Source organism: Hydra vulgaris, chromosome 12 (assembly GCF_038396675.1).
Source record: "Hydra vulgaris chromosome 12, alternate assembly HydraT2T_AEP".
Taxonomy (NCBI): domain Eukaryota; kingdom Metazoa; phylum Cnidaria; class Hydrozoa; order Anthoathecata; family Hydridae; genus Hydra; species Hydra vulgaris.
In genome coordinates, this window is record NC_088931.1 from 30,437,319 (window position 1) to 30,458,692 (window position 21,374).

At 26.4% G+C, this 21,374-nt stretch overlaps 2 protein-coding genes across 2 annotated transcripts in view; both read left to right on the forward strand.

Annotated features, from left to right (window-relative positions):
* The first annotated feature begins 627 nt into the window (after window positions 1–627).
* LOC101240342 (uncharacterized) lies at window positions 628–6,408 on the forward strand. The gene is made up of 5 exons (XM_065812887.1): window positions 628–838; window positions 2,941–3,117; window positions 3,254–3,803; window positions 4,368–4,876; window positions 5,084–6,408. The coding sequence occupies exons 1-5, from the start codon at window positions 791–793 to the stop codon at window positions 5,609–5,611; spliced, it is 1,812 nt and encodes a 603-aa protein (XP_065668959.1). The 5' UTR covers window positions 628–790; the 3' UTR covers window positions 5,612–6,408.
* Window positions 6,409–10,805: 4,397 nt separating this feature from the next.
* The window catches only part of LOC100197001 (FHIP family protein v1g243165), an 86,077-nt gene continuing 75,508 nt past the window's right edge, over window positions 10,806–21,374 (forward strand). The window contains exon 1 of the mRNA XM_065812888.1: window positions 10,806–11,683. Coding sequence (XP_065668960.1) covers window positions 11,006–11,683 — 678 coding nt within the window. The 5' untranslated portion in view covers window positions 10,806–11,005. The remainder of the gene's footprint in view (window positions 11,684–21,374) is intronic.

Genomic DNA, 21,374 nt, shown 5'->3' on the forward strand with positions numbered 1-21,374 from the left:
TATATTTGTAACAAAAAAATAAAAGCAAAACAGCAACAACAAAAAATTGATCTTTGATTACAAACTACTTTTTGTTTGAAAATGCGCAATCCTTGAGCCGTCGTTACTAAGTGACGTAAAAGCGACAATTAGCAGGGAAAAAACAACAAAATTGATAACAAATGTGTTGCTTTTTTTTTAACATTATTTGTTGAAAAAAAAAAAAAACTCTTTATGAATGCTATTTGTTTATAATAAAGTTTATTAATAAGAAAATGCGACGAATAATTTTTTTTTTGACAATAAATAATGTTTGTAAGGTGACTGAACTTATGAGATGGTACTAAAAGTTTTGTCAAACTAGATGAACCCATTTAAAGTATTGAACGCTAGCCTTTCTTTTTGTATTAGTTTGTTTTAACAGTAAAGATTAGACATAACTGTATATTTTAAGAAAAACAATTGAAAAATGCTTAGATATGCCTGAGATATTATTGCTTTTATGTGATCAAAAGTATTCATTTTTAAAGAATTTTAAAAATATAGTAAGTTTAAAAGCTGTGGAAATTATCGATTAAAGCATTAATATCATTGCTGACATTAGCGCTAAAATTTAAAAAGTGCCGAAAAAGGTGTGATTATGTTGGACCCGCTCCGGCCGCGTTATAAAATTAGTTTTGTCTTTTTTTTCTTCTGGCGACATTTATATAAACAATTCCGTTACACACCGTCTCTCAGCATTTAGGCCATTGTATAAATTTAATCAAAATACAAAAACTTAACGCGGTATAAAATTTGAGACAATAATACAATGGGTAATACTTTGCGTAAAACTTTTGGAAACATGTGTGGTGCTGAGGTAAAATTTTTCCTTTAGTATTATACCTATTCTCCTTTATAATATAAATTATAAATATCTAACTATTATAATATTTTTGTATTATAATAAATATGTTACAATTATATAGTTATAAATATAAAGAAACTCATAAGTATACCATTGTATCACACCAATACCATTGTATGTTCACACACACACACACACACACACACACACACACACACACACACACACACACACACACACACACACACACACACACACACACACACACACACACACACACACACACTCACACAAACACACAAATACACATACACACTGTTATAATGGCGCTTAAAACAACATTTTTAAAAATGTCTTCTCATACTACATTTATTTATTCTATACAATGAAATAATACTAAAATACTAATATGAAAAAGTTAACTTTAAAAATATATTTTCAGAGGTGTTAAATAACCCTTAAAGATTTGAACAGCCCTATTACATACAAAAATGTTTCTTTATAATGTAAACCTGGCTCTCAAAAAGAAGTTAAGTTATACAGCAATTGTATAAAGTTGATATTGATGTAGAATAGGACTATATCACCTTGTTTATAATAATAATAATAAATACATTTTATTTTAAATGTTTATAAAGTTGTTATTGTAAGAAGCTGTAGAATAGAATATTTCAAACCTGTTTTCATAAAGTAGAAAGTTTGTGATAATATAAAACAATCCTGTAATATTTTTATATTTTATTTTTAATATTAAAAACATTAAACACGTTTTTATATAAAATGTCTATAACAAACAGGCTTTAACAAAACAACACTATGGAAACCTGTTTTACCCACACAAGTGTGAAACCGCTTGTCTGGTTTTTTCTGATTGAGTAATTTTCTGAACAGTTTGTTTATGATAAACATTTAATAGCTGATATACACATAAGTTTCGAAGGAAAAAACAGTAGCATTTGTTTTTAAATACTTTGTATATTATTTATCCCTTCATCATGTTTTTAAATATTTTGTATATTATTTATTCTTTCATCATGTACTATTCTAATGTATTTAGGACAGGTGAGGCAAATTGGTAAAGCCAGTTTACCTTGAAGAAAACGACTTTGATATAAAGCTCTCAATTTAATTTTGGGTAAGATCTTGTAAACCTTGGATGGTAATCTTCCTAGTGGTATTATTACAATAAAAATATTCAGTCTTAGTTTGCAAAAAGGAATAATGTCAGGAAAGTATTGAGTGATAAAAAATTGCTTTAGCTTTTCCATTAAAAAGAAAATTAAGTTATGAAAACCCATGAATTTGGAATCATAGGCATTAAACTTAAATAAAAAAAGATATGCATAGGACAACCAATTTTAAATTTTGTCTTCCTGCCATTTGCTTCTAAATTTTGCTGACCTTGTTACATTTTCGTATCAGCAAATGCAAGTTTAGTTAGCAAAAGAAATGTAAATTACTTTTGTGGTTAGGCTAAAAGATAGATTTGTTGCTTGTCAAAAAAAAAAAAAGTTAGCGATCAAAGTACAGAAATGTTTTTTAAATATACTCAGCTATGACCAAGAGTTTTTAAAAAAATAAATGTTGTTTTACAGAAGAATCGTATTGTATTGTTTATTAAATGTTGTATTACAGCAGAGACTTTTTGTTGTAATAGGTTTTCCTTCACACATAAATACTGACTTCCTTACTTAAACTAATCAATCAACAAAAATCTACTTCAGAATGAGTTCTCAGTTTTGAGCTAACCTAAATTGGCAGTAAAAAATGTCAAAGATTTTTATTGATTCAGCACATGAAATGTTGATCATTGATTTGATTGGTTGATCATTATTGCTGCTTTAACCTGTCCAAACATTTAAATGAAGATGCAAAAAAAAAACAATTATTAATTTTGTCTGGCAATCATGGGAGATTCGGTCGTATTAATGATTAGCAGCTGTTTTATGCACTAAAAAAAGATTTTTTTTTGAATAAAATTTGTATAGCTAATCTGAAAAAAGTTGACTTTGTTTTATTATTATATTATTATTATTATTATTTTATTATTTGTCTTATTTTTGTTTTACTTTTTTTTCACCTTCAAAAATTTTTATTTACAAGTTCATATTTAGGCATCAAAGGATCTATCTTCAGAAGATCATCTTAAGCCTGTAGCAAAACCAAAAAAAAATAAAAAAGAAAAGAAAAAAAAGAAAACTGGGGATATTAATAATTTGACAGCCCAATCCATTCCAGAAGACGATGGGATAAGTCCACTTCCTGTTAGACAAACAGAAATTTCAAAAGAGGTATTTTTTTTGTTTTTGTTTTAGGTTTTATGCATTCATAGGATTTACATAAGTATTTGTATTACAATACTGCATTGATATTTTTTCATAGGTTATTTTAAATGCTAGATTTATGTTACTTTTTTGGCATATTTAGATCCCTGATAATAAAACTCTTTCAACACCTCAAGTTTTCACAAACATTGATAGAGATAAGAATTCTTCTGAAAATAGTTTAAATAAAACTGATCAAAGTAATGATATTTGTGAAAGTAATATGAAAAGTAAGGAAGTATCTCAAGAAGAAGATACTTTTCAATTGGCTGTAGAAAACTTAGATAAAAAGATTTATTTAGAAAAAGACAATACAGTTTTTCAAACGGTAAATAATAGTGTTGAAAATATGTTCAATACAGATAGTGTTAGAATAGCAAGTCCTCTTGATGAGTTCAATCTAGGAATTCATAAAGTTGTTGTTATTACCATGGAGGAACTGGGCATTGCTTGTGCAGATGACATATTTAAGAAATGTGTTGATGCGTATTTACTTTTTATGGAAGACTGCAAGAAGTTACACTTTGCTGTCATAGATTTCCAAAAGTCTATAAATGATATTGAAGAATTAGCTGCTGATTTTTGGGAGTGTTGGGAAATATATTGTAGTCTCATAGTGGAAGGAAATAATCCCATTGACAATACCAAAAAAGGTGAGAAGTTATCACCTACATTCAACATGTTTAACATGCTTTTATTTAACTCTATTTGTGTTTGTTGTTGTTCTTGTTTGTCTTATCTTATTGTTGTTCTTGTTTGTCTTATCTTTTTGTTTTATCTTTTTGTCTGAGATGGATTTTTGTTATCTAATTTTTCCAGCTTTTAGTCTGTCTAGTAATCTAACATTTTTGCCATTTATGCTGAAATAACTGGATACACTTTTAAATCATTTTCACAATGATTTGATCATTGTTTTTATTTAAGTTAATATTTTTTTATTTCAAAAATATTTTTTTAAGTTTAAGAGGTTTTATTGCATGAAGCTTAAGTTGGTTTCATTTATGGAACACATTACATAATAAATATTTCATTATTAAATTTACAAATGTATTCTAAAAAGCTTATTAAGTATTAAATGTTTTTTAATCTGCTTTTTTGTTTAATTTATTTTTGCAGTTTATAAGTACAGTTTATAGTAAATTGTTTACTTTTTTTAGTACATCTTTTACTTTTTTCAAATTTTAACTTATGACTTATTGAGGTATCTTTTGTTCTAGTTAACATATGTGACATACATATGAAAGTACAAGTGATGCGAACACTCTGTTTGACTCTTAATAATACAATAAGCAGAGTCCTGCCGGACTTAGAAAATTTACTTTTGGAGGCAAATACTGTAGATGTAATTGAGTATGTTAAAGGCGAAATGGTTGAAGGTGAAAAGTTAGGTATCACATCAAAGTTTTCAGCTCCCGGAAAGTATCGTAGAAACATTAGAAAGCTTCGAAATTCTATTGATATATTGAAAACTGTAGAAAAAGAGAGTAAAGAAATACTATTGCTCATAGAAAAGAGCAGAGATGAATTTCAAATGAAAACTGCTTCTTCTAAACATATGATTTTTGATGATGATGTAACATTACAATTGAGAGAAAACAACGAAGAAACTAAAAATAATCTTTTTACTGATCCCAAACCATTGAATTCTTGTAAAGAATCAACAAATATCCTAACTACTCATTCAATAAATAAAAAATGTGAGAACAAATGTCAGCTATCTTCTCAGGTAAATTAATAATAGATGAAGTCCCTTAAACAGTTCATTTGGTAATGGGATGGAGATTATTGTTTAACATTAGAGTTTAAACTGGAAGGGTGATTCTCCCCTCCCAACATTGTTTTAAAATTTAATTTCAATGAATAAAGTCTTTACAATATTTTTTCCAAAGTTAAAGAAGTTTTGTTTTATGATTTAATTGTTATGTAATTTTAGAATGAGTTAAAAGATCAAGGAGCAAAATCAAACGCTATAAATATTAATCACGTGGAAGTGAATGAGAAATCCGACAGCAGAAACAGTGAGACTATTGCTGTTTCATTAAAAAGTCATTCTGAAAAGACTGATTCACCTAAAACATACATTATTCAAACTATACCTGAAACAAGTACCTTTGAGTCTCAAAACTTAAATCAATCTGTAACTGTAATGACAAAGTCTGTTACTATGGCAACTGACCCTGATCATTTGAAGGAGGTTTTAATTGAAGATGAAGAGCATAACATGTTAGAATATGGAAAATATTGTTTTATTGATCCTACAACAGGCGATATTCAAGTGCTGAGAACACGTTCACGAAGTTTGAACAGTTTAGTTAGCTTTACTGCTTTAAGTCAGTTGAGTCGTTCTCCAAGTCATTCATCAAGTCGCTCAAATCTGTCAAGATTTGGGAGCTTTGAATTTGTAACCGGAGGCGAGGTAATTATTGCAGAGAAAAATCAAGCAGCTTTTACTTCACGTTAAAAAACCTTTCAATAATTTTTGATAAATTATTATTATTTAATAATTATCATATATAAGTTATAGTATTTGAACATTATTATACAATAATATTTTACAAAAATAATAGATAGTAATTTTAGCATATTATTATCTAATAATAATATATAACAAAATATTATTTTTAATGTTGTTTTTTTAACTTTAATATGATAATAATATATATAAATATTATCATATTGAAGTTAAAAAACAACATGTTGCGTCATGTTCATTTAATGTAAGTATTTTGCAAAAACAATATTCTCTTAGGAAAGACCGTTTATTCTTACAAAAAAGCTTTTATATGTATTTATAAGCTTGTCTTTTTATATATATAGAACTTTAAATTATTTATATATTATATATATGTTTACTTTTCGATATTTTCTTTTTTTTAATTTTTATGTTTAATAACTATTTCTTTTAGATTCTTTTTACGATTTTTTTTTTTTTTATCAAAAACATTTTTCTACATTGTAAAAAAATCACGTTTTTTATAAAGAATTTTTTAATATGGTTTTAAAGGTTTTATCATCTGTTATCCAAGGAAATCTAAAATACGTGGGATTTTTATTTGAAACTGTCATGGTTTAAAAATCTTGTTTTATATTATATACAAATTTTTTCTAAGTTTTCTTTTGTTAATGGATTAAATCAATATATTTTGAAAAATGCAATTATTGTATAAACGTTTTGAATACTTCGATTCTCAAGTGAACCTCAAAAAAATTTTATGTACGTTAATTATTACGACAAATATAAATATATCTTAAAAAGCACTTCAAAAGTTTATTTATAATCTGTTTTGATACAAAATGGGTTTAGTAGTTTACATGGTTTCAAACAATTCAAAAATTGATAATACTACCTAGGTTACAATAAACAATTGATACCAATATCTACAATAAACAACTGATATCTTCAAAAATTGATAATACAACCTAGGTTACAATAAACGGCTGTCTTTCCATTGAAAAGGTTAATTGTCGAAAGTTTTTTAATTGAAGCGTGAAGTGAAAAATGCGATTAGGTGAATATTCGATTCGAAGTGTGCAATGAAAAATGCGATGGAGTATTATATTCGATTCAAAGCGTGTAGTAAAATATCTTATTGAATAGCAAATATTTACTATTATCTTAAGTTATTCTACAAAGCGAATTATTTTCTGTTTATATAAATAAAAAAATACATGCATAAATGACATCATGAAGCAATTATACAATATCAATGCATTCAAATTTCACAAAAACCTCAATGTGTGTGTATACATATATATAATATATATATATATATATATATATATATATATATATATATATATATATATATATATATATATATATATTTATGTTTATTATTTAATAATAAAAGAATTTCTGAGAAAGAATAATATGAGTTATTTGATTTAAACTCTTAAACTAGGGTTCCCATTCTCCTCATTTTTCCGTAGGAGAACGCTGTGAAAACTTCAATTTTAATTAGTTTAGCGCCGCGCTCTCCTACGCAAAAAAGAGGAAATGGGAACCCTATCTTAAACTTGCTTCATTGGTTTTACAATTCAATTTTTTTTAAACTGTTCCAACACATCAGGCCATTATAAAAAATTTAAAAATATTTTCTGAATATTTAACTACCATAGGAAATTGTCTTGCAACTTTTGATGTTTTTAAGATGGAGGTACTTTGAATAGCAAATTTTCATTGATGTTGAAAACACCTTTAAAATGCAAAATTCTTTAGTATTTTTAGTTGTTTGAATATCACCAAGGAAAAAAGTATTTAATAATAGTGATACCAGTACTTATAAATTTTGTAAATCATTTAAAGGTAATAGTTGTTTTTGAACTTATAAAAAGCGATATCTTAAAATTTAAACTTATCATAAAAAGCGATGACTACTATCCTAACTGCGCTCAAAAGCAGATGAAGTGTATGAATTTCAAGTTAAAAACGGCCATCAAAAATTTTATTTTTATTCTCTAAACTTCAACAAGGCTAATTAAGATAAGCATCATTACGCTTTATTATGCCATCATAATATATGTGTTAGCCATATATATAGCCATATACATAGTATATAAGTGTGTGTGTGTGATCTGCTGAATAATTCAACAGATCACATGTTGTAATTAAACTTTTTTTTTCCTTTTTACCATCAATCTTCAATCAAACGATTCAAATGAACCCAGAGGTTCGAGGTTCTACGCCGGGTCTAGCCCAGTAAGCAGCATTGGTTAGGAAGGAAGCGTGAACTTCCTAAGTAAATGCTTTTCCGCAGTGCTCTGGGATAAGACCGTAAGGACTTCTGGGAGCAACATAATAATTACAAAAAAAAACAAAAAAAAAACGTGACACGTTGTTATAAACTTGCGGAGATCCGAATGTTTTATTATAACATGTGATCAGTCGAATTATTTGAAAGAGCACACATTAGAATTTTACAAAACAATTTTTTTTGTGTATAGTAAATAAATCTTTTTGCACAAAACTCTTTATACATTGATTCTTTCTACCATTAACTTTCAATTTGTAGCGCATCGTTTTTTTATAGCATATCTGGCGGATTACACTACAATAATTCTAACTCTAAGCAGCTGTGATGTAGTGATTAGAGTTCTGGCTTCAGAACTGGAGATTGGTGGTTCACAGCCAACTCTGCAAAAAAAACAACGCAATATATGCAAAATTGGTAAGGAAGAAGGCGTGAACTTCTAGGGTAAATGCTATTTCGCCGAGCTCTGTGATAAGACTTCTTGATGCACCAAAATTATTAAAAAATAAAATTAAACCTTGAGATCTGTCGAATTATTTGACAGATCATATAATAAAGTTTGGCATAACACAAAAAACATTAAATACTTCTGAGCCTTGTCCACAAATTTTTTGCACAAGACATTTTTTTCTATCATAAACTTTCAATTATTGGGCAGATATTTATAATTCGGTTTATTTTATAATCCACTCTAACAACTGCGCAAAATCAGAAGGGGTGCACAACAACCATAGAAACTTTTTGTTCGTTTAAGTTTTATAAAATAAAACTGACTGGGCAATAATGATTTTGTTCATTAAGCTACTTATTTTAAAATGTAAATTACTTGGTTAAGCAATCAGCTCACTACTCACTAGATGTTCAGCATTTATAAAATACTATTGTATTAGCCAAATGCGCACATAGGAGTAAAATCAATCTTACTTCAGAAGAATCCTCAAACTGTGTGTGTGCATGCAGCTCTCATAATCTTGTGAGTATTCATTTCGCTGAATCTTTCATGGAAGCGATAAAGTATTTCAGCCGGGTTCAGTCGCTATACTATCTTTTTAGTGGAAGTCATATTTGATTGAAGTTTTTGACCAAGAAAACTGGTTTGTTTTTTTAATCAAACCTCATAAGCCCGATGGAATGCTTGCATCGTGTCTGCAAATCCGTTAGCTAAAGAATCCAAGGAAACTTTTGCTGATCAATTTTATAAAGAAAAATCTCTGTGTAAAAAATGGATTTATTATTTAAGTTGATCAGGTTGACAACCTTCTGGTTCAAAGTTCTTAAAGGCATTATCTCTGTCAGTTCCTCATTTCAATCAGAAAACACCTCCTTGAAGACAAAATAAACCTTATGAAGACTAACTAATTGAGGATCTCACCAGAATGCAATTTTCTTGGTTCAGCTTCATTAATTAAGTTTAATTGATTGCCTTCGGTCTTGCATATTATAGTTTACAAGACAAGGAAGTGGAAGAAATTTTACGAAGAACCCAGGAACAAAGTTCATTTTTACAAAAACGAAGCAAAAAAGTTTGAAGTGAACGTATTACATAAAAATTGAAACATCCAGCCTGTAGAAGAAATCTATGAAACAGGTCCATCATCTGAACCCTGTAAATCAGTTACAAAAATTGAAATCTCATTATTTGTAGCTTTTGGATTGGTCATCAAACTGCTTTTTGAATCAATTGGGTCTGATAGGGTGTTAGTAAAATTTTGACCACGGAGATTATAAATGATAGCGGCTCGCATTTGTATATACCCGCAAAACACAGTTGTTGCGACTTACTAACAAACAAACTTGGTACACTGTACTTTGTAAAATCGATTCTAATAAATAAGTTTCAAGTGAATTTCGATTCGACTTCCAGCTTATAAGAAGACAAACAATAACATCCATAAATTTATAAGAGCATTTATCGTTTGTAATGTGTAATGTTATCCATTGTAATGTTATTATTATTACGGATAGAAAATTGTACTAGAAGCAAAAAAATATATGATAAAATATCAAAAGAAAGATAATGACGATAGATTTATTGTCAGTATAAATGATAATTATATGAAGCAGTCATTTAACTAACGCATTTTACTAGTTATAGTTAGTTAGAAATTCAAATTTTATAGATTTATCTTGACAAAGAAGGTATTTATATAATTGTTTACAATCCAGTTTTCTAAAAAAAAAATAATAAAAATAAAAAATAATAAAAAGAAATTATTTTATTACAGAAAAGTGGAAGTTAGAATAAAAAAACTAAAAGTGAAAAAACAAAAAACAAGATAATCAAGTATTTAAATCTGGTTTCAGTTGTTTTTATTGTTTTTTTTTTAATACTGAAAGTATTGAATTTTAAAATTTACACTTAAAATTTTTTTTTTTTGACTTTTGTTTATATTCAAGTACGTTATTTTTTTTATCATCCTTATTTTACCCATTGTATATTTATTATCGTGGGCCTTGAGCCTGTCATCAAATTTGATTGACTGATTGGTTGAATCAATATTCTATTATTGGTTCATAACATTTTTTTTTTAAAGTTTTTTTTCCTTAACAAAATGTGTTAGCCAATTACTGTAAAAATAAAACAACTGAAAAAACAACAGCAACAACAACAACAAGCAAACAAAAAAATTTGATGGAACACTACCATTAAGTTTTTTCTAAATTAATTTTAAAAGATACAATACAAGATTACGATAAGATACTTGATTAACTCTTTAAACAAAATGGAAATGTAAAATTTTTTATTAAATTTTTATCTGTAATATAAAGGATGTATATAATTATATAAAATAAACTTATTTACATAGCACAGATATTAATTTTTTTTAAATCAATTTTTATTTAAGATAAATCGATAATAGTTTTGCTCAAATTTTTGACTATTTATTGCTAAAAATTTTTTTTTAGTAAAGGCAAAATAGTTTTAATGTATTTGAAGTGGAAATCTGTAATATTTAAAAAATCAAGATAATGGGACATCAGAACAAGTTATCAATTAACAAAGGTATATCAGAAGTAGTTCGTTATCAAATAATAATTTTTTTTTTAAATTTGGTTTGGGAAACAAGTCTTTGTTAAATCAATTAACAGAAGTTATATTTATCATGAGTACTATCGAGGAGAAAATACAATTAGAGTTAGATGTTCTCTGGAGCAAGTGTGAGTTATTATTAATTACAGACTATGAGCTGTTAGATTCAAACAAAATTGAAAACATTTCTAAAATGATAATTCAAATATCCACAATTTTAGTTGAAAATAGCACTCATGAAGAAATGGAATCAGTTTTGTGTAATTTTTGCAAACAAAATGATATTTTTAACAAAATTTATAGATGGACTGGTTTGAATCGTAAATATCTAAAACCAATGGCTTCATTGCAGTTATCTTGTTATAATACTCTTGTTCAGAAGGCTTCAGGAAAGCTGCTTGCATGTAAGCAAGTGATGATACCATTACTTTTACTTATGTTATCTTTAAAACCAACTGAAACCCGTAGGACTCCACATGAAGTAGAGTTTTTATATGTAAATATTTTATACAATATATCTCAGCGAATTTCAAATACATATTTATTAGACTTATTATCCCATGATTTATATACACCAAATGAAGATTTTAAAATTCCTCGTTTCACATTTTTTGAATTACTTCTATTTTACACACATAAGCCTGGTGAAATTGGAGATTTGGCACGTTTAGCTATTCTTGCATGTCTTAAATTTTCTATTAGAAATGATCCTCTCAATGAATTTATTTGCCATCAAACAGTTGCATGTGCTGTAAGTTTTTATAAATATTGTTTTTTTACCTAATTTATTTTGTTTTGTTTTCTTTCCTCTTATAAGTTTCTGATTTCTAAAAATCTGTTTTAGGTTTTAAATAATAATGAATGTAAAGTATGTTTCTTGATTAAAGTGTCCTCCTGAAAAATACTTCATTATAAAAGATAATAAGAATAAAAAAAACTATTTAAATTGTTTAAAATAAAAGTTTAAGCCGAAAAGAGTTTATCTGACAATGTGTGTTATCTAAAAGTGCAGTTATCTAAAAGTTTGATTGGATTAAATATGAAACAACTGGCAACAGGGATTCAAAGATTGACTAATGGTTCAGGTTGAGGCATGAATTATCTAAATATGATAGAGATATATGGTAAGTAGTAACCCAGGCTAAGGTTTTCAGGTGATCTAATTAAACTTAGTGCTGGCATCTCAAATAATTGCTTTGTCAAGCTAGACTCAGAGAGACCTATTTCTACCAAACAAAAACTTTTTTTACCACCTAAAAACAGTCAGTAACCAGTGAAATCAAAATATGATCATATTTTGAACCGGTCTTAAAAATTGATCTAGGAAGAGGGTGATTTCAAATAATGTCAAGTATGCATTAAAAATAACATAAATATGTTTTACAGGATTAATAGTCTAAAAAACCAACCTATATACTTTAAATCTTGGTGGCTTTGGCAGGTAACAGAAACCAAAGATATTTAAAATACTGATTCAAATTCATCAAATTTAGTTAGATAACTTAACTTAAAATAATTGCTGTTTGATTTTGTAAAAAATAGTACTAGTTTCTATTAGCATTCAATAACTGTTAGATGAAAATTGTAATAAAAATTAATTTAAAAGTAAGTTTTAATAGCTTCAATATTTTTTCAAAATATTAAAAAAACAATTACAATAAACATAATAATTGTAAAGAAAATTGTTTTAAAAATTTTTAGGAAATAAGATAAAAAAAAAAAAAATTAAAAACTTGAGATAAATAAACTCTCACAAAAATGTCACCAAGCAAAAATATTTTTTTACATGTTCTGATAGATTTATCTATCAGAACATGTAAAAAAATAGATTGAGTTTTTTTCATAAATGCATAGTGCTTATATGACATAATTGTCATTCAAACTTTTGTAACAAACTTTTTTACATAATCATCATTCAAAAGTTAATGTGGTTTTTTATAAAGTTAATTACTTCTTTTATCTTACTGCTTATAGAATAATTAAAAAATTAAAAAATGATAAATTGTTGCTTAATAGAAATCGTTCTAGGTGTACATAACGCGTACGTTAATTGCAGACAGCTTGATGCTTTAAACAAGGCCTATATATATATATATATATATATATATATATATATATATATATATATATATATATATATATATATATATATATATATATATATATATTTATGTTTGATGCTTTAAACAAGGCCTATATATATATATATATATATATATATATATATATATATATATATATATATATATATATATATATATATATATATATATATATATATATATATATATATATATATATATATATATATATATATATATATATATATATATATATATATATATATATATATATATACGGGGCTTGTGATGAAGAAAATCGCCAAGTATGTTATATCACGCTCGTAAAATTATAATATTTTGTCATCAAGCGCAATTATGCGTGCTCGGGGTCAGGGCTGCGAGAGCGATCTTGAAATTTGAAAATTGTGGAAGATGGTGTTTGTAAAAAGCTTTCCATTAGTTATTCGACTTTTATTTGTCAATGTTTGAAGTAGTAGCTACAACAGCGCATTTATACTACTTCAACATTGTAGTTTTTTATACTTTCCAACTTCTTGTTTTTTATTTACGTCAGATCGCTATTTTTTAAACTATTAATCGTAAAAAAAACGCAACCAAACAAAACGTAAGTGCTTAATAAGCTCTTATAATAGTATTGAAGAAAAAATATCTGGCTAAAATTTTTTGCTTTCGTTGTTTTGATATGTATTTGAAATGCTGTTAACTTAATATTTATGATTAACGGTTTTTATATTTCTTGATATTTTTTTAATAATTAATTTTTTTCGTAAATTAATTAATAATTATTAAATATATTTTTTTATAGTTTCTTATTTAAATAACGCTTTTTTTTATTGTCAAAAAATTAGTAGATTATAACACAAGAATAATTTGAAATTCTTTTTCAAAACTATTAGTTGTAAGTTAAATAACAGATTTTCCTCTCAACTGTTGTCAGCGGTATATATTATATAAGTTTTAACTGCGTCATTAAAAAAAGAATTCTGTAGAAAAAAAAAAAATGCTGTAGCGTTGCTCAAAAAAAGATTATTTTACTTAAGTTTTTTTATGTTAACTTTTTTAATTTTTTTCTCTTTCATTTACATTTTTTTTCAAATTAAAATTTTTTTTAACTTTATCTTAGTTTAGTTTTTTTAGCGCATTTTTAAAATAATTCAACATTTAACATAAACATAAATCTTATCATCAAGCAAATGTGTAAACGATGTGTGGAATATTATTAACAATAAATCAAATAAATCTTGACGTTTTTACAAAATTAAAAGTATTCAGAAGCTTTAACTTTCTTATAGTTGTTTCCTAATTTTCTATTCCTATTTCATTTGCACATTTTTATATTCACATTGTGTTTCCACGCGCATTTGGTTAAAATAGTTAACATTCCATTATTGAAATTAGCTGTAACAGGCCTTCCCAGGAGAGGCGTGCGGTCGGTCGCTTTGAGTGACCACGCATATATATATATTTTTTGAGAGTTTGGCCACGGTTTTTTAGCATATATTAATGACGCATTTTTAAAAAGGCGCTGAAAAAACCTAACTAAATTGTCGTATTATTTTATTATTTTTATTCATAATTTATTCCTATTATTAATATAAAAATATGAACATAAAAATGAAATATATATATTTATACTTATTTATAAAAATTTTTTTTTTCTTATTACAATTTTTTTTTTTATGTCTAGTAAACATTAAAAAAAAAATTTATTTATTTATATTTATTTATATTATAATTATTTATAATATATTTTTAGGTGTTGATTTTTTCAGCAACGATATTTGAGACAAGTTGAAAAAATAAACAGAAAATGTGACCGAAAACTTTTTTAATCAATTTTGAAAAATATGCTCTGCCGACGCGGGATGCGAACCCGGGTCTCCGCGGCGCTTTGTAATGTCTTAACCGAATGAGCTAAACATTCATATACTTATCAAGAACCTTGTAGATAATAATTCTTCTAGAACTTAGAAGTTATTTTTTGTAAAAAGACATACTTATGCGAAAAAATTTAAAATTCAAAAAAAAAAAATGTAAAATAAAAAAATAAAAATTTGTTATAAGAAAAAAAAATTCAAAAAAAATATATATATATATATATTATTTTTATGTTATTATTTCCTTATTAATGAAAAGAATAAATTATTAAAAAAATTGCAAAATAATACAACGAATTTAATTTGATTTTTTCAGCGTCTTTTTAAAAATGCGTTATTTTTAATATATGCTAAAAAAGCGTGGCCGAGTTATCCAAAAAAAAAAAAATATCCGTGTTCACTCAAGGCGTGCGACCGCACGCCTCTCCTGGGAAGGCCTGCTGTAATGACTTAAACTGTTTATTCATTATGTTAGTGAGAAAAATGCTGACAAAACAGCAAAATAGAAACGTGCAGAAAGCGAGTAACATAATACTTATATTTTATATAAGTACTTCGTGTAAGGCTATATGTATAAGGAAGGCGGAGTTTTACTGTTAAATCAACAAGTTTTAACATTACCTAAAAAATATAATTACAAGTGTTTTATAAAAAAACCATATAAAAGCTTATTATTTTTTCCGTCCCAAACTTTTGAACGAGTGTGATTTTATACTCTCGTTATAAGCTGAGCGAGCGTTGTTTATCGCGCCTAGAAGGTTTAAAAATACCATTTACGAGCGTTTACGAGCATTTACGAGCGCGACGCGATCGCGCCCGCTTCATCACAAGCCCTGTATATATATATATATATATATATATATATATATATATATATATATATATATATATATATATATATATATATATATATATATATATATATAATTATAGTTAAAAACGATAAAGAAAAAACTTTTTATTATGGAACTTTAAGTTTCATGCCTAACGGCAATCATCAGCCATATATTACAAAATTAAAAATTAAACGTTAAATTACAATTAGAATTACGGTGGCGTGAGTTCTAATGACTCCATGGAAACACAATTTTAACGTATATGTAAATTTAGTATAACGTGACGTAAACGTGACGTAAACCAACCAGGATCAATCTTCGGTATCAAAAGAGGAGATAAGGAACTTATTTTTGTGCCTGCACTTCGATATTATTTCGCTTCTTGTATTTAGTAGGTTTTCTCCTCTATACATCAAAATTTGGAACTTTTCGTTCAAACAAAGGTTACAAACTCTTGATGTTGGGTTGTATGGTTTGCATTTTTTAACAATCCTCCATTTGACAAAAGGTGTAAAGTTATTTTCTTTTAGTTTCCAAACTTCTTTAGATAGCTCTGTATTATTCTTGTATCTAACTGCATTAAAAGATTTTAAGTGGTTTGCATACCGAACTTTAAAAGGTGTTTCGCTAATTCCAAAATACACTTTTTCTTTATATTCCGGGTTATTTGAATAGATGGTGGCCTGATAAACAATGTTGTTGTAAAGGCAATGGTTGTTCATGGGACATTTGGTTTTTTCAATGCAGTTGCATTTCATTTCATTAGTTTTTTCCTCCTTACGTAAAATGCTTTTGTTGTGAGAGTTAATAATGGATTTTATGTTTGGCATGCAGGAATAACTTATTTTGATTGTGTTTCTATTAAATATTTTACGAAGTCTGTGGTTAAATGGAAAGTGGAGGTCGATGAGGTTCAAGAAACATTTACCTATTTTTGTAACAACATTTGCACTGAAAGGAGGATTATACCAAATTATCTTGCGTTTATGGTTGCCGTTTGTTGACTTTATACATGGATGGTATGCAAGTTCACAATTGTAACCCGATTTTTTCAAGGCTTCTTGATAAGGAGGAATACTTTCTTTAAAAATTGGTTCACTCGACGATGCTGCTGACAATCTTAATGCAATAGTCTTAGGAATACTTTTAATTACACTCGGTGGATGATTAGAACTAATATGTATATAATTCAGTATATTATCTGGTTTGCGATATGGCTGAAAAGATTCATCGTTAAGGTTTAGCGTTAAATCGAGATAGTTAACTATTTTCAAATTACATTGAATAGAGATAAGAAGATTGTTATTTTTAAAAATTTGTACAAAATGTTTCTTTATCCTCTCCATTTCTTGACCACTTTTATTCCTAAACATAGCTAGCCCATCATCTCGATATATGCCGAAATTGCTTTTATCATAAAACTGCGAGATTTGATGCAAAATAAAAATCCCAACTAATTCGCAAATCTCCGCGCCATCAAAGGCCCCCATAGTAACATCGAATAATCCTCCCATTTTTTTAATCCAAGCAGTTCCATTGCTAAATAATAATGATTTTCTTGCATGGTGTATAAAACTCTTTTGTTCGCTATTTATTGTTAGATGTTGCTCTGCAAAAGTTATTGCGTTTTTTAGTAGGTTTTCATTAATCGACGGATAAAAATCACTAATATCAAAGACTAAGAACTTACAGAATTGCTTTTCTTTTATGTTTTGAAACCAATGTATAACATTTTGGGTGTTTTGCCATTGGTTCAAAAATAGCTTCTTTCTCAGTTCGGAGTTAATGTTGGATACAATAGATTTTGAAATTCTTCCTATCTCACTTTTAGCAGGATTAATAAGTCTAACAGTTGGTTTATCTAGGAAGTTCTCTTTATGGTCTTTTAGAGTTATGAAACAATCTGCTGTACCGTTAATTTCAATTTTATTGTATACATCATGGTTGATTAAGATTTTTTTACCTTGTTTATTTACTGGATCTTTGAGTTTAGGGTCCGCCTTTTTATACGTGGAAGTAATTGCATTATTAAGGAGATGGTTGTATTGATCTTTGGATAGTTTGTACATGTTTGATGTTTTGTCGGCTAGAGTTAAAGTTTTTTTCGAGGTTCGTATAGATTTCGTATAGGTTCGTATGTATATATATATATATATATATATATATATATACATATATATATATATATATTTATATAAATAAATATTTATATATATATATATTTATATATATATATATTATATATATATATATATTTATATATATATATATATATATTTATATAAATATGTATTTATATATATATATATTATATATATATATATATATATATATATATATATATATATATATATATATATATATATATATATATATATATATATATATATATATATATATATATATATATATATATATATATATATATGTAACGTTTGTGTTCCCTTAAAATTTTTAAAAACGAACGCATACTAAAGCAATTTTTTTCCAAATAATTATGCGATTGATAGTTTTTTACTTATTATAAAAAAAACATAGTTATTATAAAAAACTTTAAGTTACTAAAATTTAAAACACATTTTCAACAGTTTTGAAAGAAACCACGCTAATACTTTCTTCAATAGCATTACTTTTAAGTTTAATAATTAAGTACGCGACTGAAGAAAGTAATTATGTTTTAGCACGGTTTTTACATGTGTTTACTAAAGCATGCTAAAAATTTTAGTTAAAATGAATGTATTTGCAATTATTCAAAAGAAACCATGCTAAAACATTGCTTTCTTCAAAAGTCTGCTTTTTTTTAATTTTCTTATCATCGTTAAATTAAAGTAATGTTTGCCCTTTTTAAAGTTTTGAAATTTTTATGTTTATTATAGTTTTCATTTTTTACTGCGCGTTTAACAACACCAATAATATGATATTTTATTATTAAATACTTAATATTATAAATATAATAATATCATATTAAGTATTTAATAATAACTTAATATAATAACTTATTAAATACTTAATATTATGTTATTAATTTTAAATGTTTTAATAATTTTAAAAAAAGGAAATGTCGAAACAACTTGTTTTTTTTTTTAGTTCACTTTTATTTATATTTCTTCAAGTTTATACGTTTTTTTATAAATAAATAAATTCAATAAGCATCTTTGATATATCTACTTATTATATATCTTATTAACTAGAATAAAAGTTATTTTAAAATAAAACTCCCTTATAATTTAATAAAAAAATATTTAAATAAAATAAAATAAAAATTGAAAGAATTGAAAATAAAACTGGCTAATTCATGGCCGACAACACAGGTTTCGAAGTGGAGGTACACATCGGTAGTGGTGTAGTGGTAGAGCGCTCGCTGCATAAGGGAGAGATTCCAAGTTCAATTCCCACCAGCAGCCTTGTTTGTCAAGGTTTGTGTTTCGGAGTTATAGAGTTGGGAAAGGCTTATAACCACAAGTAGCCTTCTCTTCTTGGCCTTGCGGAGGTGAATTACAAAAAAAACATCTATTTTTAAAAAAAGTCCTCTATCTGGAATTTCTCTTTTAAAAAAAAAAAAAGGCTTTTAGAAAAAAAGTGTGTGTGCGTGGATAGACACATGCCCCCCCCCCTCCAGTATTGTCAGCCCTGTTATTTTACATACATCTTAAATTAGACATTCATTAATAAATAAAGAAATGAATGTCATTGTTTGTTAAAAAATATCGATTTGTCGCACCCTGATATATTTATATATATATATATATATATATATATATATATATATATATATATATATATATTTATATATATAAATTATGTTATTGTATTCTACAAATAGAGTGCTCAATGTTCTTAAAGAACAGAGCAATAATAAATTAGTAAAAACACTTTTTCTTCAACAACTTGTTTCACCATCAGTTGGTTCATCAGGAAGTCCAAACATCAAAAAATATATAATAATATATAATAATATTGTCATTTATTTATTATATACATATATCTATATATTATTGCCGAACTTAATCCTTTTAATGTTAGTGCCCTTTCAACGGTGTTTGACACGAAACCTTTGACACCCATTGCAACTGAAGTAGTGGTTAGAAACAGTTGCAGCGCTTTGTTAATTTTGATCTATAACATTTATTTCCGTTAAAAAAATTATTATATAGTTTAAAAAATTTTCGTTTAACAATGTGGATAGCGTGCCAAACTTCTGAACAAGTAAGCCGTGGTTTGAGTCCTACCTCTGGCGACTTTTTTTTTTTTAAATTTTTTCTGATAATTTTAAAATACAAAATACTTTTGAAGTTTTATAGAGATTATATACAAACAAATGTAACGATATTATACACTTTAACAAACAAAAAGATTTTAAAAAAGCTAAAATTTCTAAAAACATCAAAACATTAGTAGAAAAAATTTGTTGCGTATGCGTCATGTTTGAGATACTTATGTTATTAATGTGCTTAGGTAATTAGTCCTAATTAGCTGCGGATGGTCTGAAAAAACAGTTGTCTGAAACTAAATAAGACAGTCCTGCTACTCCAGAAAGTGCTGCTGTGGAGGCAAAAAAAAAACAAAAAGCTGTAGCTAGAAAAAAGTTTAAAACTTTCTTTTGACAATTAAAAGTTTTTTATGCTATAAATGCTGCAGCTGTTTTTCAAAACGCCTTAATATGCTTATTATGTATTTCGAGAAAAGCGCAATTAAAAAAAAATATTAGGAGAAACTCTTTGTAAAATGTTTTTTGAAACAAATAGTTTTTTTCAGAACTCTTTGAAAATATGTATTCAATAACATTTGTAGACCTTAAGGCATTTTGAAAAATGGCTGCAGTATAGATGGTAGAACAAATATGTTGAAATGAGATAATTTGACGCAAAATTTAAAAGCTCTTAACAAAAGCCAATAAACCAAAAAATTGAAAAGTAATTGTAGTTCAGTGCACTTAAAAATTTTAGGTATTGGTGTTTGCAAAGAAACATTATATAAATCATTTTTTACTTTTAATATGAGCTATTTTTTTTTAAATTTTGTTGCGCTTAAACATCCCTATATAAACAAATATGTTATTTGTTTATGTATATTGTTTATAAAATGTAAAAAATTCACTTATATGTTTTATTCAGGAGGTATGTAATATAAGTAAACTTTTCTAATAATTACAAGTCTTTTTTGCTGAAGCTGTTTTGTTCAAGCTGTTTTGTTTTGATTATTTGTATGTATGTTTCCAGCTATTAAACGCTAATCAAAAAGTTAAGCCAAAAAAATTACTTGTGGAAAATTTGAAATTTCAACTTTAGATTTGTCCCTCTCTTTTTATAATTTCTGATTGCTAAGATTACGTTATCTGCTTCTTAGACCATTAAAAATGATAGACGAGGCTTTTTTTGTAAATCGTAGAAGCCACAATTTTTTTGAGTATGTGACTTCACTTTGTAGCAAAAGACTAGAAAAACAAACTAGAAATAAGATTTTATTAAAATTTAAAAAAAAAACTCCTACTATTAAAGATATATGGAACATATTTTAGTGGGATATGTTCTAATAAAGACAAAAACTATTTATTTATTACTATTGTAATAAATACAATCTTTTATCTGTGAAATGATATACCTGTACCAGTTTTATATATTTTTATGCAATTGTATGCAACATAA

Coding starts and splice junctions, on each gene's coding strand:
- LOC101240342 (XM_065812887.1), top strand. CDS start 791: ATGGGTAATACTTTGCGTAAAACTTTTGGAAACATGTGTGGTGCTGAG. Junction 839..2,940: donor GAAACATGTGTGGTGCTGAG/GTAAAATTTTTC, acceptor GTTCATATTTAG/GCATCAAAGGATCTATCTTC. Junction 4,877..5,083: donor AATGTCAGCTATCTTCTCAG/GTAAATTAATAA, acceptor ATGTAATTTTAG/AATGAGTTAAAAGATCAAGG.